Consider the following 19879-nt stretch of genomic DNA (forward strand, 5'->3'; position numbering starts at 1 on the left):
CTTAACAGTGGCACCTTTGAGAACAATGGCTGAGGCGGCCAGAGTCATTGTTATTAATGGTCCGTTGATGGCTCCAGGTGATGGGTTTAGCTGGTATGTGTCAGCCTTCTAATCCTCTCATGGCTGTGGATCCTTTGTCATGCTGGATCGCCTATGTGCAATGTTAGGCGAAGGTGTGTGTGGGGGGGAGGCCCCTGCGTGTCAAAGAAGATGCTAGCTCATGGAGTCTTTGTTCAGGATCTCTGGTCTCATGGCTTGGCATGATGTCTGTTTAAACAGAAAACGGTTACTGGCTTTACTGTGCTTCCCGTGGCTAGGGAGCTTGGTTCTCTTCCTGCTGCGCTGCGGGTAAGAGATCACAGGTAACCCCAGGAACCATTGGAACATGATCTCAGGAGAAGATTTTCCTCTGCTGGATGCGTGTCTGCAGTTGGCATCAGCTTAGGGTCACCACACAGTCCATTCCTTTTGCACATTTACTGCACAGTCCAGTTATTGCAGAGTCCACAGGAGCACTATAAGCGCCTTGCAGGGCAACACTACCTCACGGGGTTATTGTGAGAACGGAGTGGAGGAGAAGAGAAGCTGCTGTAACTTTCTCCAGACCAAAGCACAGAATACCAATGGAAGGGATTAGGCTTTGTCTGTTGAAACCTTAGGTTCTTATTGAGTCTAACTACTCAGGTACCATTACAGATATGGTCTGTTGGTTCCATGCTTCCCAGGTATGCCTGAGTCTGATTTGGATTGGGACCACAGGACACAGTGAAAGAGGGCTGTGTTCCCTACCTGAAATGGTCCCAGGGAACAGCTATTTGCCCGGCTGGGAATCTGTACACATAGATGGACAGGATACAAATGCATATGATGTCAAGTATATAACCTGATGGGGGAGGCAAGGTGCTGAAACATCCAAAATAGCAAGTCTCCATACCAAACTTCAGTATATTTGACGACCAAGTCCTCTGATGATCATAAAAGGGACAGATGGATAAGTCTCCGTCAACTCTGCCCTTGAAAAGCACATTCACCCCAGGCTCTGTCTAGCACAGCTAGTAAATCAATTAGGACTTCATTAGGAACAAATAAGTTTATTCATGACGTGAGGACAGTCAAAGTCATCCCCATTCTAATGGAATGCCTTGCCAATTTTGTTCAAGTCTGACATTTTCAAGAGCAGCAGTGACTCTTTATAACTGACTCAGGTTTACGAATTATGTAAATGGAGTTTGTTTAAGAAGTGTTGGAGAAAATATGAGTGCAGGACTCATAAGGGAAGGGGATGAAACTGGCAGAGACCCTGTAGTTTCAAGGACGACGGTTTCTAAAGTAACTCTTATTTATTGAGAATCTTGTATGCAGCATACAACATTAGCTGGAATGTGGCATCCCTCAAGGATCACCTCTCTCCCCGATGTTATTTAACATCGACATGCATCCCCTCACCTTCCCTTCCTCTCCTCACAACAAGAACCTTGTGAGGTAGGTGGGGATGAGAGAGTTCTAAGAGAACTGTGACTGGTCCGAGGTCACTTAGTAGGCTCTGTGTAGAAGAGAGGGGAATCAAACCCAATTGTCCAAATTAGAGTTCATTGCTCTTAACCACTAAACCATGCTGGCTCCTAGGTTCAGGTCCTATGCTTACTATTGACTTCCAGGCTCTTTTTAAAAAATTCTTCAATGGGCATTTTATATATTTCTGTACATGCAAATCATGACATGGGACTCAGAGTGCCAACCATCAGCAGTAGGGTTACCACCCCTGGCTGGGGTGGGGTTTCCCCCAATTTTGGGAACTGCTGAACACACACCTCACGTCAGCATCGCCAGCATGATGACGTCACCCGGTAGTGACGTCATTGCATTGCCGGTGTTGGGGGGTGACACTCTAGTTTTTAGGCAAACTCTTGTTATTTTGAGGTACATCCTTGCACGCTTTAATGTTCTGCCATCAGGGGTGTTTTCAGGGAGAGAGCTATCGGCCAACAATGCGAAACAGAGAGCAAATGCCAGCTAATTCATAGTAGGCTTTTGCCACATAAAATTATGGACTGGCTGCTACGACCACGCCGGGCACGCTGGGGGTGGGGCCACGGTCATCCGAGGGAAAACTCTATGGTTTCCCCTCGGATGGTCATGGCCCAGCCCCCAGCGTGCCCAGCGTGGTCGCATCACTTCCGGGTGATGTGGTTGCGGTGTGCGTGCACTTTGCACACATGCACGCACTCCTTGAGTGGCGCTGGAGTCCCCCGCTCCAGCGCCGCTCAGACTTCGGAACCCTACTTACCTTCCATTTCAATGTATTTGGAAAAGTGTGCATGCACACGAAAGCTCATACCTTGAATAAACCTTCATTGGTCTTAAGGGTGCCAGTGGACTCTGAATTTGTTCTACTGCTTCAGACCAATGTGGCTGACCACCTGGAACTGCCACAAGCAGTTTGCCCCAAAGACAAGGGGATTTCCCCTCCCCCCTTTTGGGTTGCTACTTTGGGAACTAAATGAGAGCAAGGATTAGTTTCTATGTGCTTTCATTATTTTGGTTTGTTTCATTGCTGGCCTGTAGGGCCAACAAATAGGGTATAGAGGCCATGACCTCCCCCTGATGTTGCTTTCTAGTGGTTGTACTCAATCAGGTGTTTACCAGCTTTGTGTATGAATTCCAAGTAAGAGACAGTATTCTGTTCTTTGGGGGGTGGGGCAGCAGACAGATTTGGTGTGTGCTTGGGATTTAAAAATATGTAGTAGGGGGCATTGCACAATTTGTTCAGTTACTGGCAAGGGGATATATGATGATGGAAGGAGACAGGTCAGGTAATGGTAGGTATGGGAGCAATAAAATAGTGTTTCTGCCTTTATAACTGTCCTGCTCTTAACCAGCAATACCCTGTTAGCCACATCACTCTCAGCTCTGTACGTGCACTTGCTGAATGCAAGGTCAGCCTATGGAAGAACATCTGTCATCCAAAATTTAATCCTGGATGAAAAGGATTATCTTCTATACATCACTGAGTAAATGAAGGGGTGGGAGGAGAGATTAATCTCTCTCAGCCCTGGCCATTAGGTTATTTAGGCCAACATCAGCCTAGGATTGCCAACTTTGAGTTGGAAAATTCCTGGAGATTTGGGGGCAGAGCCTGAGGAGAGCAGGGTTTGGGGAGGGAGGGACCTTAGTTGGGGTATCATGCCATAGAGTCCACCCTTCAAAGTAGCCATTTTTTCCAGGGAAATTGTAGTCTGAAGATCAGTTGTGATTCCACGAGATCTCCAGACCCCACCTGGGGGCTGGCAACTCTAGCCTAGACTCAGCAAGGAGGGTGAATTGACATGGTGTATCATAATCACGTCACCTTTGGGGCTGGTATTTGGCACTTGGACCAGATTCTATCGGTCCTCTATTGCTGAACAGTCTCCCTAACCGAACTACTTAAAGTGGTCTTGGGTCTGGTGTTGAGGTTACCTTGATTTTTGGTAGTAGTGGACTAAAATCCTTACACAAGCCTCCTTGTCTAGTCGAAGGATCCCTGGCTACCTTGATAACTATGGGGCTATCCCAGAACATATTAATGTGCAAATGTATACATGGGTGGTTGACCCTTGCCCATCATGGCTTATTACATCTAGTCAGAAAGGATTTCCTCATTTAGGTCCAGGTGAATACTTCTTTGAAGGAGGGAACAGTCCCTTGAAGGTGGTGGTCATGAAACCCATCCTCAAGAAGCCACCCCATTGGCAGATATCGCCTTCTTGAGCAAGGTGCTCTCTTGGATAAGTGGTTATCTTGATCCATCACCAGCTGATTTTTGACCACTGATCATGGCATCCTTCTGAATGAGAGATTTTAATGGCACTGCACTCCTGTGGGCCTGGGCCTTGATGAGTACCCGAAAGTGCTACTGGATGACAGCTGCTCACCTGTCATGCTGTGAAGTCCTACATGGTTCTTGTCCTACACACAAGAAGATGTTGTCCAGAAATCTGGACTGAAATTTCATCAATATACAATACTGATGTCACTCAGCTCAATCTCTCTTTTGTTAGCTGAGTCAGATGAGGCAAGTAATACCTTGAACAAGCAACTGGAGGCAGTGATGTTTGGATGAGAACCAATAAACTGAAGTTCAGTCTAGACAAAACTGAGGGGTTATTGCTCAGTAATGTAGCTAATCAAGGACTGTGAAGTCATCCTGTTCTGGATAAGGTTGCATTCCCCATAAAGGAGCAGGGGGGGGCTATTAGATTTATGTCTGCAGATGCAGTCTTATATCTTGTCTACAGCATGATTAAGCCACTTCAGATCAGCTGTGGTCTTTCTTTAGGGGAAAAATGGTATTTTCAAGGCAGAGTTATCTATGCTATAACCACATCCAGGTTAGATTACTGTGAGTTAAGGTACAATGACTGCAATCTGTTTTTGAAACTTCAGCTGGTTCAAAATGTATCAGGAAGAAAGGTGCCTGGAGCAAGTTATAGTTGACATTCCCCCCCCCCCCAAGGTTTTGATCATTTTGTTGATTCTGTGGTTGATTGTGGTGACACTTGTTATTATCGGAAAACAATTATTATAGATGATCATTTTGTGTCTCTGCCCTCAGGCAACCAAATTTCCTCCTTTTCTGCTCTGGTTTTACTGTTGATCGTACTGCTGACAATCAGTTCTGCTGTTACATATTTTTAATGAGAGTGTGGTATTAAAGTTTTATTTGGATGTTGCTGCTTGTTGTTGGTTTATATAGTTCTGCTTTTATTGATAGATTATTTTTGCAATTATTATGATTAGAAACAACTTCAGGACCCTATGAGATGAGCATAAGGAACAATATATCAAATACATATGCAAATCAGCAATTATTGGATTATTTTTCTCTTGACAAGAGAAGGCAACAGATAATGTCCTTATGTATAAAATTTGCTAAGACTGATGTGTGGAAAGCATGTGGAAAGCTTCACAACACTGTGTGCTCTCTACTTTAGCTTGTGTCTGAAATAGGAATATCTTGCCAACTAATGATTCCCCCCCCTATCTGCCTTTAACTTCGAGAACGGATTCAAATATCACTGGATATCACAGGTGGTTTTTAGAACTACTCATTAGTTCATGTGAAAGTTCCACCAGGGGCTTTCAAACTCTACCATTGGAGGATTTCTGCAAACAGAAGGAGCAGGAATTTTTTACCAGTTCTCCCCTTCCGCTGTAGACTGACTCCCCCCCCCCATGTTGTTCCTGGAAGTGGGGGTCTCCTCTCTCTCAACTGCAACATTTTTGGGGGGGCTTTAAGGGCTGTGGCAGAAGAGGGAGATGAAGAACTTGTGTACCACTGAAGGAAATCCCTTCTAGCCACTGAGGATCCAGAGTAGAGTGTCATAGGCTGTGGCGAGGGGGAGCTGACGGCTTCAGCAGAACCCACACCTGGCCCCGCTGAAGCTCCAGAAACTGACAGTTTGCCATCCCGCATCAGTAACAGCTGATGAGGAACAACTACGAACAGACAGCCCCCCCCCCTTGCCTCCGTGGGTTGCTCACTTAAGGGACCGACTCCACTAGTACTTGGCGTCTCAGCAGCAGGAAGCTTGCTTGCGGGGCAGACGGTCCTTCAGCCCTGAGTTTTAACAGACGCTTGGCCGCTCACGCCAAGCACTAATTGGAAACAGCAGCACAGGGGTATTTAGCTCCCTGCTTTAGGCCAGCTTCTTTGTGAAAGCAACTAGTCAATCTCATGATGCTCTTGCACCCACCTCGTCCTAGTTTCCGGACTCCACCCCTGCTCTGAACTCTTGGCTTTCTGACCTCGGCTCTGAACGACTCCACTCCTGGTTTGGGTGTTGGACTTTCGCTATTGGCTCCTGCTCTACTCCTGCTCGGCTTCAACCTCAGACTGAACTCAGACTCCCTCTGCCTGCGCCCCAGCCCCTGACATAGAGATTCCAAAATGAGTTTAGGTTACATATGAAATGAGAGGTAGTGATATGGCCTCACTCAGTGTAAGGCGGCTACCCATAGTCAAGCCATATTGGTCCATCTAGGCAGTATTGTCTACTCTGGTAATGGTCTTCCAGGGTCTCAGGCAGAGAAAAGTCTTTCTCAACACCAGGTACTTTGCATCTTTTAACTGGAGATGCCAGAGACAAAGACTTGCATGAAAAGCATGTCCTGGTCCCGGGACTCCGGCCACAGCCCCCACCTCCTGTGATCCCCAGCACCCCCCTCTCCCGGTCGGGAGGACAGAGCAGCAGCCCCGGACCCACAAGCAGTTGAGAGACTCCCGAAGATTCTTGGCGGGGTGGCACAAGGAAGAGGAGTTGACAGGGAAGATACGGAGTGGAGGGCAGCCAGCTGACCAAGATTGACCACAAGACCCAGCACATCAGGAAAGCCCTGGGGAAGACAACGGCCCGGAGGCGGAGAAACCTTCGGAAAGGATCCCCGATGTAGCCAGCAACACCCGCACTGACACGCCCTCGACAGGGAGAAAAGTCAAGGCTCTTGAAGGAGGGCGGGGCTGGGAAGGCGGACGGGCTGGCAGGGTCGAGGGGTGGCACTGGGAATGGGGAATAAAAGGAGGAGATGCCGAGGAGGAGTAGCACGGACTGGCTAAGGAACGTGGTGATAGCTGAGGTAGAGAGAGAGAGAGCACGCTCAGCTAAGGACATGCCTCTTGGGACCCGGCTGGGTCTGAAGCCATGTACCCTGCCAACAGAGGGAACACCAGGGTGACACTAAACCCTGTCTCCTGTCACACTGAGGCCTCGTTGACATGCTTCCCTTAACCCCGACCTCACTCTCAGGGCCGCCTCGCCTGCAGGAAATGCCAAGACACCACGGCCACAGGCAGGGAAGCTGGGAAGGAGGCGAGCATGTCCCAGGGCTGACCAGGATGTAGGGCCAAGGAAGAGGCAAAGCCCCCCAAAACCCCAACACCGACAAGATAGGCCCTTGCACTCACTGGACGCCATGGGAGGAGAGGAGGAGGACCGACAGGAGCTGGAGCTGGGGAGCTGGGGAGAAGCTGAGTTGCAGTGGTGGAGTGCATGGGCGAAGGGCCGTTGCTCCGCCAGTGAGAGACTGCGTCAGAAGAAGCTGGGCTGCCGGGGCGTGTTGGAGGCCATGGAGCAGAGCCGCGTACCAGGGCCGGGGAGGGGGGAGCGAGGTGCGGAGACCCAGAGAACCAGGAAGGAGCAGCAGGAGCCACGCTGAGAAGCCGGAACGAAGCATCAATGCCCCAGGGGCAGAGCTGGAGGCGAGGAGGCCGGCGTTACTCCTCTTAGAGAGGGGCAGGGCTGGCAAGGATGGCGGTGTGGATAACAAGAGAGGGAATAAAAGAGCAGGGAAAAGCGGGCCAGGGAGGAACCAGAAGGGGACATCGCAGACCGAGAGAGAGTACGCATTGCGAGGAATCAGTTAACCCTCGGGGGGGGGTCAAGAGCGGTGGAGTAACCACTCTGATGTGCACCCCGAGGCCCTGCTTCCTCCTAAGCTCTTTCAACTTGCTCTCTGGTTGCCTCCGTAGCGCCCTCCCCAGCAGTTCATCGAATCCAGACGTATTTACGGCCCAAACAGAAGGAGGGCGTCATGGCCACCGGAGGGGCGACCCTTGAAGGCACTCCAGGGCCTGACAGAGCGACCTTGACAAAACATGTGCTCTACCATGAAAACAATGGCCCCTCTCCCTAACTTCTCTCTTATTCCTTCTGAAAGGAAGGAGTTACATGCCTTTGATACAGCATTTGTTGTGAACACTACTGCTGAGAATACACAGCACAGGTTTCTTACTAAAGGTCTTTGTCATAAATGGTTTGTGAGCTTTTTTGCACTAGCCTTTATTTGCACAAATAATTTTGTTGGGCATATGCAATTACATGGGCACGACAGAGAGACCATCATTTTCTCTCATTTGGATCAATTATCCCTTTTAGGAACTAATCATTTAGAATCAGCTAAACTCTTTTTTTGGTACATGGAGTAAATTACTGTTTTCCTTCTCCAAGGAGCAGCAGGCATCCTCCAAATAAGTGGTTGACTTCTACATGGCCTTTGTATAAAGGCACTGTGGAAGTCTCAGCATAAGTCTGAGTGCAGTATTTAAGTCTATAGTCACTGGGGGGGGAGAAATTTCACATCTGTTCTTGCAGCTTGTGATATTGATGGCTTCACACTTGGAAGTGTTCATTTTCACAACTTCTTTAAATCCTTTCTCACCTGACCTTTTACAATAGGAAGGCAGAGCTGTCAAAATGTGTATGGACATCAAAGTCTCCCAAGATTATTTTGGAAGCTATTTGGATGCAGAGTCAAACACAAGTGTCAATTTCATTATTTTATTCAAACTCCTGAGCTTGATCCTGTGATGTGTCAAGAGTCATCCATTTTCATTGACTCTGACAGCTTGAAGATGTATGTTAATAGAGATGGGCTGAGGGCAGAAAATAAATCATATTTAGAGCTCAGTAGGGCATGTGGAATCTCTCCAGCATGTCTACATCCTTAACAGTTTTGTTTTGCGATCTGTGGGCTTTTCTCTTTACCAGTCCATACAGGCAAAGGGGGCCTCTTCTCAGGCAAAGAACAAATTCTCATATTGTCTAAGTGACATTGGAACTGCCAGAGTGTGACTTCTTCCCATCCCACAAAAGAGCCCTAAGATCATGTGGAAGGAGCTGGCCACGTGGTATTTCCCATACCGGTGAGAGGTGAGTGATGCTGGCATGGGAAGTAACTGCACTATGTCCGTCCCATGTGATTCCAGGGGTTCCAGCATTAAAGGAACACTAATGAATGAAGCTGGCTATGGGGACCCCTGGGACAGGCCATCAGAACTCAGAGTTGCTGCCCTGACCTGGATAATCCAGGCAAGCCCAATCTTGTCAGATCTCAGAAGCTAAGCAGGGCCGCCCCTGGCAAGAACTTGGAAGGGAGACCTCCAAGGAATACCAGGGCCAGGATGCAGAGGCAGACAATATCAAGCCACCTCTATGATATGTCCAAGCCCCCTTAGAGGGTCTCCAGAAGTCACCATGACTTCCAGGCACACAAGCACATGCAAACACACACACAGTACTTGCGCGCGCACACACAAAAAGAACTCAAAGTTGCCTTTGTTCAAAAGACCTGGAAACATATTTTCTAGACTCACTACAAACCTCCGTTCTTGCAAAGGAAAAGAGACACAGGCCCTTTTTTTTCTTTTGTTGTTCAACCATATCCCCATTTTCTCTCTCTGCGTCTCTGTTCTAGTACAAATACCAATGGACCTACTCCACAGAGCATCTAACCCTTCCATCCACTATCCCTTCCACCTAAACTGTAGTCATCTGTACTGTATCTGAATATCGCTGCGACCTCAGAATGGAGTGAGGCTTTCACTAAAGTTGTGACCATTTGGGTACAGTATTCCTCCATTCAACAGTTGTTTTGCTTGGGAAGACTACTGGAGCAAAAGGAAGATGACGTTTTGTGGTGGAAATGTCACAGAGCTTTTCTTTTTTAACAGATGGTTCTGTTTTGCTTACCCTTGATCTATGCCAGGGAAGTTCTGGGCAAAACATTAGTTCTATATGCCCTTATTGCTGCACACATGGTCTTTGCACGCCTTTGGAAGAAGTCCACATCTCATAACCGAGAGGAATAATGGTTAGACAAACCAAAGGATTACTTAAGTATTGTTAGACTGGCTTATTTTCTGAGATCTAAAAGTTTAACAGACATGGGCAATTGGAGGCAGAGGCTTCTAATGTACGGAGGACTTTTAACATGCTATTGCATGTTGTTTGGGTTTGGCTACATTCCTCCTGTTATATTTGAAATTATGTTTTCTTTCGTTATATAGAAAATAAAAACTTTTACAAATAATTCATGCAGAGCATGTGCACAAAAACATTTCTCTCTTATTAAAGCTCTTGGGCAAGTTTCAACTGGGCAGGGATCGTGCATGCTCAGATTTGGGAGTGAGGATTTTTTCTTTGCAGTCAGAGATTATCCCATGTGCTAACCTATGCTGGAAATTGTCCCAAAGTCAAATTCAGATTATTCTCTGTCCAGCTGCTTATAAGCGGGCAAAGACCAAATCACATGCCGTTGGGTCTTACCTGACAAATAAACCCAGTTGATGAGCACTGCCGTACCCAGAGACTGAATTTCCGCTTTTTCCTCTTGCGTGACTCTCGCTCTGTACAAGTGGCAATAAAAATTGGGTCTTCATCAATCAGAGGTTCATGGAGCACCTGCAATAACATTACGTAGCATTAGCCAGTGCCTTTCATGCCTCTAAAATAAGAGTGGTATATTGACGAGACTTTGGAATTTGGTAACCCACACTTCGCCATGAAACTTGCCAAATGACCTTGGGCTAGTTTCAGTTAAACCTAACTCACTGGGTTGTCAAGAATAAAATGGGATCACTGCGTATATGCTGTGCTGGGGTTCTTGCAAGGAAGTTAAGACTCAGATTAAATTAAAGAAACAAAATAAAATCTGCTCTCCCTTGGTTTGGAGAGTCAAGCCATCTTAAATTTGATGGTGATGGTACTAAAACCCAACAAACAAGCTTGGAATAGATTTCCAAAAAAATGTACTATTCAGACTCTACAGGTAATCTAAATCCCCACTAATTTTGGAACATATGTCTTTAGGGGAACATTTAATAGCCATTGTAGCAAAATATATAGACACATTCAATGCTCACATCTGCCTTTATCATGGAACACCCTTGTGGTCTCTGGAGCACTCATTATTGTCTTCTAAAGCTGTTGCTTACACCTGAATTGGCATTAGCACTCACAATATGTTTTCTTAAACATGCATAGACCTGTAGACTGCAAGTGGAACAAGGAACAGCTTGCTTATGAGCCTGTCCTCTCCAGAGGGCACCCCCCTTGGTAATTTCAATTCCCTCTACAATGTCTATCCTTGGCTAACTTCATGTTGGTTCTTGCCAGCTTTGTTCCACTTCTCCGGCTGCCCAATAGCATGACAGTAGAACTTTCAAAACAAAAAGTTACTCATTTGAAATATGTATCTGTTTTGGAAAGCATCTCTCATGGCAGCTAGTTATACTATACAATGCATCACAGGATTCAGCACTGGAAAGCATCTCTCATGGCAGCTAGTTATACAATGCATCACAGGATTCAGCACTACAATTATTCTAAACATGTTAATAGTGGGGAGAAAATTTCAAAGCAGAAAACGGATATAATCTTTTTGGCTATAATTTTGATTTGCAATCCATATCTATTCCAGGGGGCTGGAATCAATCATGTCACTTAAAACTGGTTATAGGTGGATTGTAATTAGGGATATGCATTCGTACGAACCGAATGCACCCCTGAAAATGGCCCATTCTGACCCCTTTTGGGCTGCTGCAGGCTGATTCAGATTCTCTGATCTGAATCGGCTTGCCGCCGAATTGCCGCTGAATTTCGGCAGCAATTCGGCCCCATTATATCCTATGGGCCATTGAAGTCAATGGCGAAAACATAGGGTATATTCTGGGGGCTGGAAGGGAGGGGGTTTGAGGGAGAGGCTCCAAACGCACAGGGTAGCTGCTGGAGCCTCTCCCCAAGATACCAAACAAGTTTGAAGAACATTGGACCAGGGGGTCTAATTCTACGGGCCCTCAAACAGGTTGCCCCTATCCCTTCCATTGTTCTCTATGGTGGGAAAAAAGTAACTTTGGTGAGGGGATGACTTTTTTCTTTTGCACACCCCTAATTATAATGTGGATTATTTTGTCAAGCACCCTTTGGGCTCAGAATTGGGTCTAGTATGGATCAGGCCCCTCACCATCAGAAACGTGTCCCTCACTTTCCCCTTACTTCCTGAGATGCAGTTCCAGCAAAAGCAGCCAAATACTACTGTTAACAAGCCCTTCTTGACAACAACCCCTACCCCACCCCCTATAAGTAATAGTTGAGGAGGTTCTGTTCCACTGTATCTGAGGAAGTGTGCTTGCACACGAAAGCTTATACCGTGAATAAAACTTTGTTGGTCTTGAAGGTACCACTGGACTCAAACTTTGTTCTGTTAATAACAAGTGTTGCACTGAGAGATGCTGAGAACTACAGCAAATGTAGCATTCCTGGTTGATGTGATTCCCTGGAAAGTACCACACATATGGTATACAGAGGAATTGCAAAGAATGGCAAATGGAGCCAAAGCTTAGCAAATTCAACCTGCCCATTCTTTCTCTGTTTGAAGTGGCTCTTCTCTGCTTTACAGCTGTGGTTGCCAACCCCCAGGTAGTACCTGGAGATCTCCAGGAATTACAGCTGGTCTCTAGACTATAGAGATTAGTTTCCTGAAAAAAATGGCTAATTTGGAGGGTGGACTCCATGGCATTATATCCACTGAAATCCTTCCCCTCCCCATACCCTGACCTCTTCAGGCTCCACCACCAAAATCTCCAGGAAGTTTCTAACCCAGAGTTAGCAACCCCATTTACAGCTGTTTGTGTTACAATGCCATAATAAAACTATCATTAAGAGGCTAGGAAAGGGAATAATAATGGCAGAAGAGAGTCAGCAGGGTCTAATGGATAAGAGCGGCAGACTCTAATCTGGAGAACCAGGTTTGATCCCCCATTCCTCCACATGAAGCCTGCTGGGTGACCTTGGGCCAGTCACAGTTCTCTCGGACCTCTCTTAGCCCCACCTATGTCACAAGGTGTCTGTGGTGGGAAGAGAAAGGTGAGAAGATTGTAAGCTGCTTTGAGACTCCTTCAGGTAAAGCAGGGTATAAAAACCAACTCTTCTTCTTCTCATCTCCAGAAGGCACCCCCATTCCATATTACCAATTTAGTTCTGGAAAGGACAGAAGCAGCCAACCCCACCCTCATATTCTGTTCAAATATCAGGCTGTTTAGGTTGCAGTCTCATAGAAGGTCAAATTAAAGGACACTACCACAGCTCATCTAAAACCTACAGATAGACAACTCCCAGTTTGTAATATTTTATATATAAATTGCTATTTTCTTCTCAATTATTAGCCCCAAAGGTGTATCATTTCACACTGACTCCACGTCCACTGATGTCTATTAAAAAACCTCTCCCACAGTGGAATCTAAATTGTTTCTAAGTTTATGACTGCACTTCTTCATACGCATTGCTAGATGCCTAGAAGAGCACTGTCATTTCCTGTATCACTGTGAATGGAAGGGGGTTGCAAGTGTCCTCATGGTTGTTATAGGCAACAACTTAAAATCCAGACACAGGTGCTTGCTTCTAAAAATGTGAATATTGTTAAAACATAACTACACCCCAGCATCCCCATGTCTACACATTTTTAGCTCTGGGTCTGGTGCGCATGTTCATTCACAGAGGCCTTAATGGCTCACGAAAAATTTATAGCACCATCTGAAAGCACTTAGAATGTACAGATTTAACTAAAAAATAAGAGATGCACGTGTGCTGATCTGCAAAAACTCTATTTGATACTCAAGGAAACAGAGACGTTAGGCCAGATTCTCAGAGCACCAATTCTATTCTTCAACAGTAAATACTGAACAGTCAAAAAGAATAATACAGATAAAAAGGATGTCTGTGTGTGTGCTGGAAATAGATGCAGTAGCTTGGCATCTCAGGAACAATATGGGAGGAAGACGGATTTGTTTAAACCTGGCTTGGCCCCAGTCACATGTTAAGTGCAGGATAGGAGTCTGATTTACCAAACAAAAGGCACCAAATGGGGCGGTGACATATCCATTCTCCTACCAACAGCTTACCCCTACAGAGTCAACCTACAGGGGGAATAGGAAAAGTTCAGCACCCATTTTTGCTCTAAAATGTGGCACTCCTCCCCTTACTCATGATTAAAGCAGATACAGATTTAATCAAATCACATTAACTTGGGATCAAACCATCTACATAGGAAGGGTTGGGGCTTGCTCGTTCTAGTGATGTTGTACAATTGTAGCTTCAGGGTTTGATGCAATGAAGGATGTTCCATTTTCCATTGTGTGCTTTCCCCCTTGGCCATATTTCCTTATTACCAAGTGACAGAGATGGTCCAAGATATTTTGGTGCTTGAGGAACACTGCAAATTGTACCCTCTCCCAGGGGTCATTTCGTAGAAAAAGAGCTAGGGGGACTCATTAGCATAACTCATTAGCATATGCCACACACCCTGACATCACCGGAAGTGTGTCCTCCCCACAGCCGGCGGCGACCTCCAGCGGGCACCAGCAGGGAGCTCCAGGCCCTGCCCTCCCGCACCTCACCCGGGGGGATGGCGTCCCCCCGCGTCCCTCCCCAAATGACCCCTGCCCTCTCCTATGCTACTAAAGATATAATAATAAAATAAATACATAAACAATTATTTCCCATTGTCTGAAAGTATGTCTTCTGTATAAAAGCATTACATAAATGATTATCATCATCATCTTTATTTATTTACCAGATTTATATCCCGCCCTCCCAGCCAAGGTTGGCTCAGGGCGGCTTACATAAAAGAATAAAAACACACTAGTAAACAATTTAAATAATCCTAAAACCATATAAAACATTCCAATATTAAAAGGTGCTAAACATTAAATAATACTAGTAGATTAATATTATTAGATTACTAGATGATGGTGGCCAACCTTTAGAGATTTATCCTAGCGGTCAGCCCATAGATCTATTCCTTTGGGCAGCTGGCACAGGCTGTTTCTGATGGCTCCAGGGACAGGGTTCTCTGCCATTCCAGCTGTTGGGGGTGGCTTCTAACTGAAGGCCTAGTGGAAGAGCTCCATCTTGCAGGCCCTGCGGAATTTTCCTAAGGGCTGATTCACACATGACTCTCCAAAAAAGGGAACACACAGTATCAACAGTTGCCCATGCCCAAGCATTCTTGGTTGTGGCTTCCATCTTATGGATGGGTATGAACCGAACCACGAGGCCCTGTTCGTGGTTCGTGAACAGAAGTTTGTGATGGGTCTACCATCATGAACTTCCACAAAATTTTAAAACAATTCGTGGTGGTTTATGGTGGGTCATGGATAGAGCAGAAAGCAGGGGGTTAAAGCGACTCTGAGTCACTTTCAGTTCCCCCATGAAAGCTACAAAAACAGCTTAGCCCCGGGGAGGCATTCCCTGCCACTCAGCTGTTTCAAGCTGCCTTGTGCAATCCCTTTAAACTTTAAAGGGACTGCAGAAAACAGCCCCAAAATAGCTGAGCCCATGGGGAGCAGTCCAGCAGAAAGCTGTGGCCAGAAGAAAGGAGGGGGTGAAGTGCCCCCTCGGAGGAACTTCATCCCCTCCTTTCTGCTGGCCAGGGAAATCTGTGGTCAACAGAAAGGATGGGGGAAATGCCCTGTGGGAGGCACTTCACCCCTTCCTTTCTGCTGACCTTGGCTTTCTGCTGCTTGCCTCCTGGAGGCACTTCTCCCCTTACATTCTGCTGGCAGGGAAAGCTGCAGCCAGCGGAAAGGAGGGAGTAAAATGCCCCCCTGGGAGGCACTTCACCCCCATATTAACCCTCTGGTTTTGCTTCCCCCCATTTTGAAGCTTTGGGATGGGCTGTGGCTCAATGATAGAGCATCTGCTTGGCATGCAGAAGGTCCCAGGTTCAATCCACAGCATCTCCAGTTAAAAGGATCAGATAGGAAGTGATGTGAAAGACCTCAGCCTGAGACCCTGAAGAGCTGCTGCCGGTCTGAGTAGACAATACTGACCTTGATGGACCAAGGGTCTGATTCAATATAAGGCAGCTTCATGTGTTCATCGGGAGCAAAACTGGAGGGTTAAATGACTACCAGCCATTTAAACCCTCCCAGTCTGCTCCCTGCTGTTTTGAGGGGGGGCACAGAACCGGTGGGTTAAATGGAGCTATTTTAACTCTCCATTTGTACTCCCTCCCGCTTCCAAGCAGCATATCAGTTCATGTACGTTTGTGGTTCAGTTCGTGTTTCAGACACACTTCCAAGAGATGGGGAGCAGGACTGGAGGGTTTAAACAAGCCACTTAAACCCCTGCTTTCTACTCCCCCACTTCTACCACTCTGCAGAATGTGTTTCTGAGTCCAATTTAAGGTGGTCTAATTCCACATGGATGTTTTTCGGCAACTCTAGGTTGTTTTTGTTTTCACATGATGTTTTCCTCCATATGAAGCATATGTTAACATGGAGCCACGTTATACTGAATCAGACCATTGGTCCATCAAGGTCAAGATTTGTCATTTGTTACTACATTATGATAATACCAGTGGCAAATGTTTTTCTCCGCTGGGTAGACAAGCATTTGAAAAGTTATGGACAAGCGGCGGGCTTGAAAATAAACTTTAAAAAAACAAAGATTCTGACAAAAAATTGCACACAATTACAAAAAGATAAAATCAAATCTTTATCAGGAATGGAAATGACTAAGAAGATTAAATATTTAGGAATTATAATGTCAAATCGGAACAGTACTTTGCTAGAAGACAACTATAACAAACTATTAAAGGAAGTCAAACAAGATTTGGAAAGATGGAGAGATATGAAGATTTCATGGATGGGGAGAATTGCGACCATTAAAATGAATGTACTACCGAGATTCCTATTCCTGGCACAAAATATACCTATCCTAAGGAAAGCTAAATACTTTAAGGACTTCGAAAAGATATGTTGTAAATTTATATGGGATAATAAAAAATCAAGAATTAATAAGAAATACTTACAAGATAAAAAAGAAACAGGAGGATTTGGCGTACCTAATTGGAACCTGTATTATAAGGCCGCGGCCCTGACGTGGATAAGGGACTGGGTAATATTGGAAGACTCCAGACTGCTATCTCTTGAAGGAAATAACTTGGCCACAGGATGGCATAAATATGTTTGGTATGAGGACGGAAAATTACCTAAGAACTTTACGAATCACACCTTAAGGGGAGCCCTAATGGAAATTTGGAAGGAAGTTAAATTGAGACATTATATAAACATACCTAAATGGGTGGCCCCATTGGAAGCTGTAACAATGACAACATTGATGGAGGAAAAAAGGAAAATTAGTTACGAGACGCTGCTAGACGAAAATAATAATTTGAAATCAGATGAGCAAATGAATAACCAAAACATAAAATTTACATGGTGGGAAAAGACTCAGCTACAGGCAATATACAAGACAGATAAGAAAAAAGGATTTTATAAGGAAAAAAACGAACTAGATAAGATTTGGCTGTCCTCGAGTGATAAGCTCATTCAAAAATTATATAAATTATTGATGGAAGAATATATGAGGGGAGAAACGGTGAAACGAACGATGGTGACATGGGCCAAAGATTTAAACTATACGCCAGAACCAGAACAATGGGTTGAAGTGTGGGAATCAATAAAGTTAATGCGGGCAATACCTTATAAAGAGAACATATACAAAATGTTCTACAGGTGGCACTGGACACCAGAGAGGATGGCCAAATGTTATGAAAGAACCAATAAGAATTGTTGGAAATGTAAAAAAAATGTTGGCACTTATATACATATGTGGTGGAGGTGTGAAAGAGTACAAAAATATTGGAAAAAAGTTTTTCGTATGTTAAAAGAAATAATAGGTCTGCCGGTACCCTTCAAACCAGAGACAGCCTTATTAAATATGATTCCAGACATGTATTATAGTACAGAAAAATATGTAATTATATACTTCCTTACGGCAGCAAGAATATTGTTAGCTAAAGGTTGGAAAGATGAGAAAGTACCTTCAGAAAATGATGTAATGGAAAAAATGATGGGATTAGCAGAAATGGATAGATTAACTTTAAGACTACAAGGAAAAGATAAGGAGATATACGAAAAACGATGGAATCTGTTTTATATATGGATTGATAATGTAATCAGAAAAGACTCACAAGGATGAAAAAATGTAAAACGAATGTTAAATGTAATTTAAGGAAAATGCTAAATAAACCGTTAAAAAAGAAAAGAAAAGTTCCTGAGGAGCTCTTTCCCCTTTCTCCAAGCTCTAGTAGGCCAATTAGTCTTTTCAATGTAGATCACTGCAATTAGACACCTAGTACCTACCAGCAACTACAATTAACAAAGAATTCAAATATTGTATTATTCTGGAGCAGTACTATGCAAATGTTTTTTTAAGTGTACTATTGCTCTATTCTTGAGCAGTACACCCCCAAAATTAAAAGGGTGCATGGAGAATCATGAGAGCTGCATGACAATAGTGGGAGGAAGGGAATGCAGTCCACATCTGGTATGAAAGTGAAACTATGAATACATGCCCATGCACCACAATTCCCATGTTCTCAGTTTGTCACCTGCTAGTGGTTCTCCCACATAGGCAGCCTGACTGGCATCAATCAGTGCCCCTGTCTTCTCCACTGTTGCTCCTACTCTATGGAACAGACTCCCTGAGGAGGTGGGGGGGGGAGCTGCCTTTTGAAAATTTTGCAAGGCACTGCAAGACCATTTTATTTGCCGGGGCCTTATGTAATAAAACTGAAGGTATATCTAGGGTGGGGGGAATGGGGGGGTTAGTTTTTGTTTTTTAAAAATTGTAATACTTTTATTTATGATTTGTAAGTCACCTTGAACCATGAGAAAAGGCTGGATATAAGCAGTTTAATAAATGAAACTCAGTTGTTCATGGCGGCCTTTTTATAGAGGGAATAGGGTCACAGTTAACGTCTGTGAAATTTTGGGCGCTCTTGATTGTACTGTTCATTGTATGCATTATATCTCTGCACTGTTTTTCTAGTCTTGGAATTTAGCTTTGTTCCATTGCTTGTATGTATTATTCTGTTTTATTCTATACTGTTTCTAGTGCACTTTAGTGCACTACTACTCTATACTGTTTTTAGTGCACTACGCTCTCAAGTTGTAATCCCATTTTATTGCAGTATTGATAGCATGCATGACACTGCCCTGTTTGCATTGTTTAATCATGTAATTCCCTTTGAGTCTCAGTCAGAAAGTTGGACTATAAACGAAGTAAATGAAATCACACAGAAATGTCCCCACCGCCTGCTGGCAAAGGAGCCCTGACAGACTTTGGGGGACTGGATGAGTCATTCGTCATTCCACACACTCAGTCATGCCCTCAGCTCTTTTAAAGCAGAATAATAACTTCACAGACTTTTGTAGCAGGTATGTGATGCCATACAATCAACTAGGGTTACCAACTCCAGGTTGGGGGATTCCTGGAGATTTGGGGGGTGGAGTTTGAGGAAGGGAGTAAGCTCAGCCACAGGGTGTGATGCCACAGGGTCCAGTTTCTCCAGGCGAACTGATCTCTGTAGTCTGGAGATCAGGTGTAATTCCAAGAGAACTCCAGGCCCCACACAGAGGTTGGTAGCCTTACAGTCCACCCTCCAAAGCAGCCATTCTCTCCCGGGGAACTAATCTCTGTAGTTTGGAGATCAGCTGTAATTCTGGGAGGGCGCCAGGCTCCACATGGAGGTTGGCAGGGTCTTTTGGGGCCGGAGCACTGCTCTGGCAGCCCGGCAGCCAGCGCAAATGGTGGCGCGGCAAGCACCACCCCCAACTCCCCACGCTGAAGCGCTGGGGCCAGGGGGAGGCTCAAAGAGCCTCGCCACCGGGTTCCCCAGGTCCACACCAAAGCGCTGGGGCTGGGGGGCAGGCCCAGAGAGCCCCGCATCCGGGTCCCCCGGGTGTGCGCAGAAACGCTGGGGCTGGGGGAAGCCCATAGATTCCTGCATCCTGGTCCCCTGGGCCTGCACAGGAGCGCTGGGACCGGGGGAAGCCCGGAGAGCCCCGCAGCGGGGTCCCCCGGGCCCGCACAGGAGCGCTGGGGCCGGGGAAAGCCCGTAGATCCCCGCAGCTGGGTTCCCCAGGCCTGCACAGGAGCGCTGGGGCCAGGGGCAGGCCCGAAGAGCCCCACAGCCGGGTCCCCCGGGCCCGCACAGGAGCTCTGGGGCCGGGGGAAGCCCAAAGATCCCGACAGCTGGGTCCCTCGGGCCCACACAG

At 45.8% G+C, this 19879-nt stretch overlaps 1 protein-coding gene across 1 annotated transcript in view; it reads right to left on the reverse strand.

Annotated features, from left to right (window-relative positions):
• Positions 1 to 19879, reverse strand: part of PGBD5 (piggyBac transposable element derived 5) — a 49985-nt gene that overhangs the window by 23154 nt on the left and 6952 nt on the right. Inside the window, exon 2 of the mRNA XM_015421443.1 lies at positions 10083 to 10217. Within this exon, the coding sequence (XP_015276929.1) occupies positions 10083 to 10217 (135 nt within the window). The remainder of the gene's footprint in view (positions 1 to 10082; positions 10218 to 19879) is intronic.

The sequence above is a fragment of the Gekko japonicus genome, unplaced genomic scaffold (assembly GCF_001447785.1).
Source record: "Gekko japonicus isolate JY-2015 unplaced genomic scaffold, Gekko_japonicus_V1.1 scaffold851, whole genome shotgun sequence".
Classification (NCBI taxonomy): Eukaryota; Metazoa; Chordata; class Lepidosauria; order Squamata; family Gekkonidae; genus Gekko; species Gekko japonicus.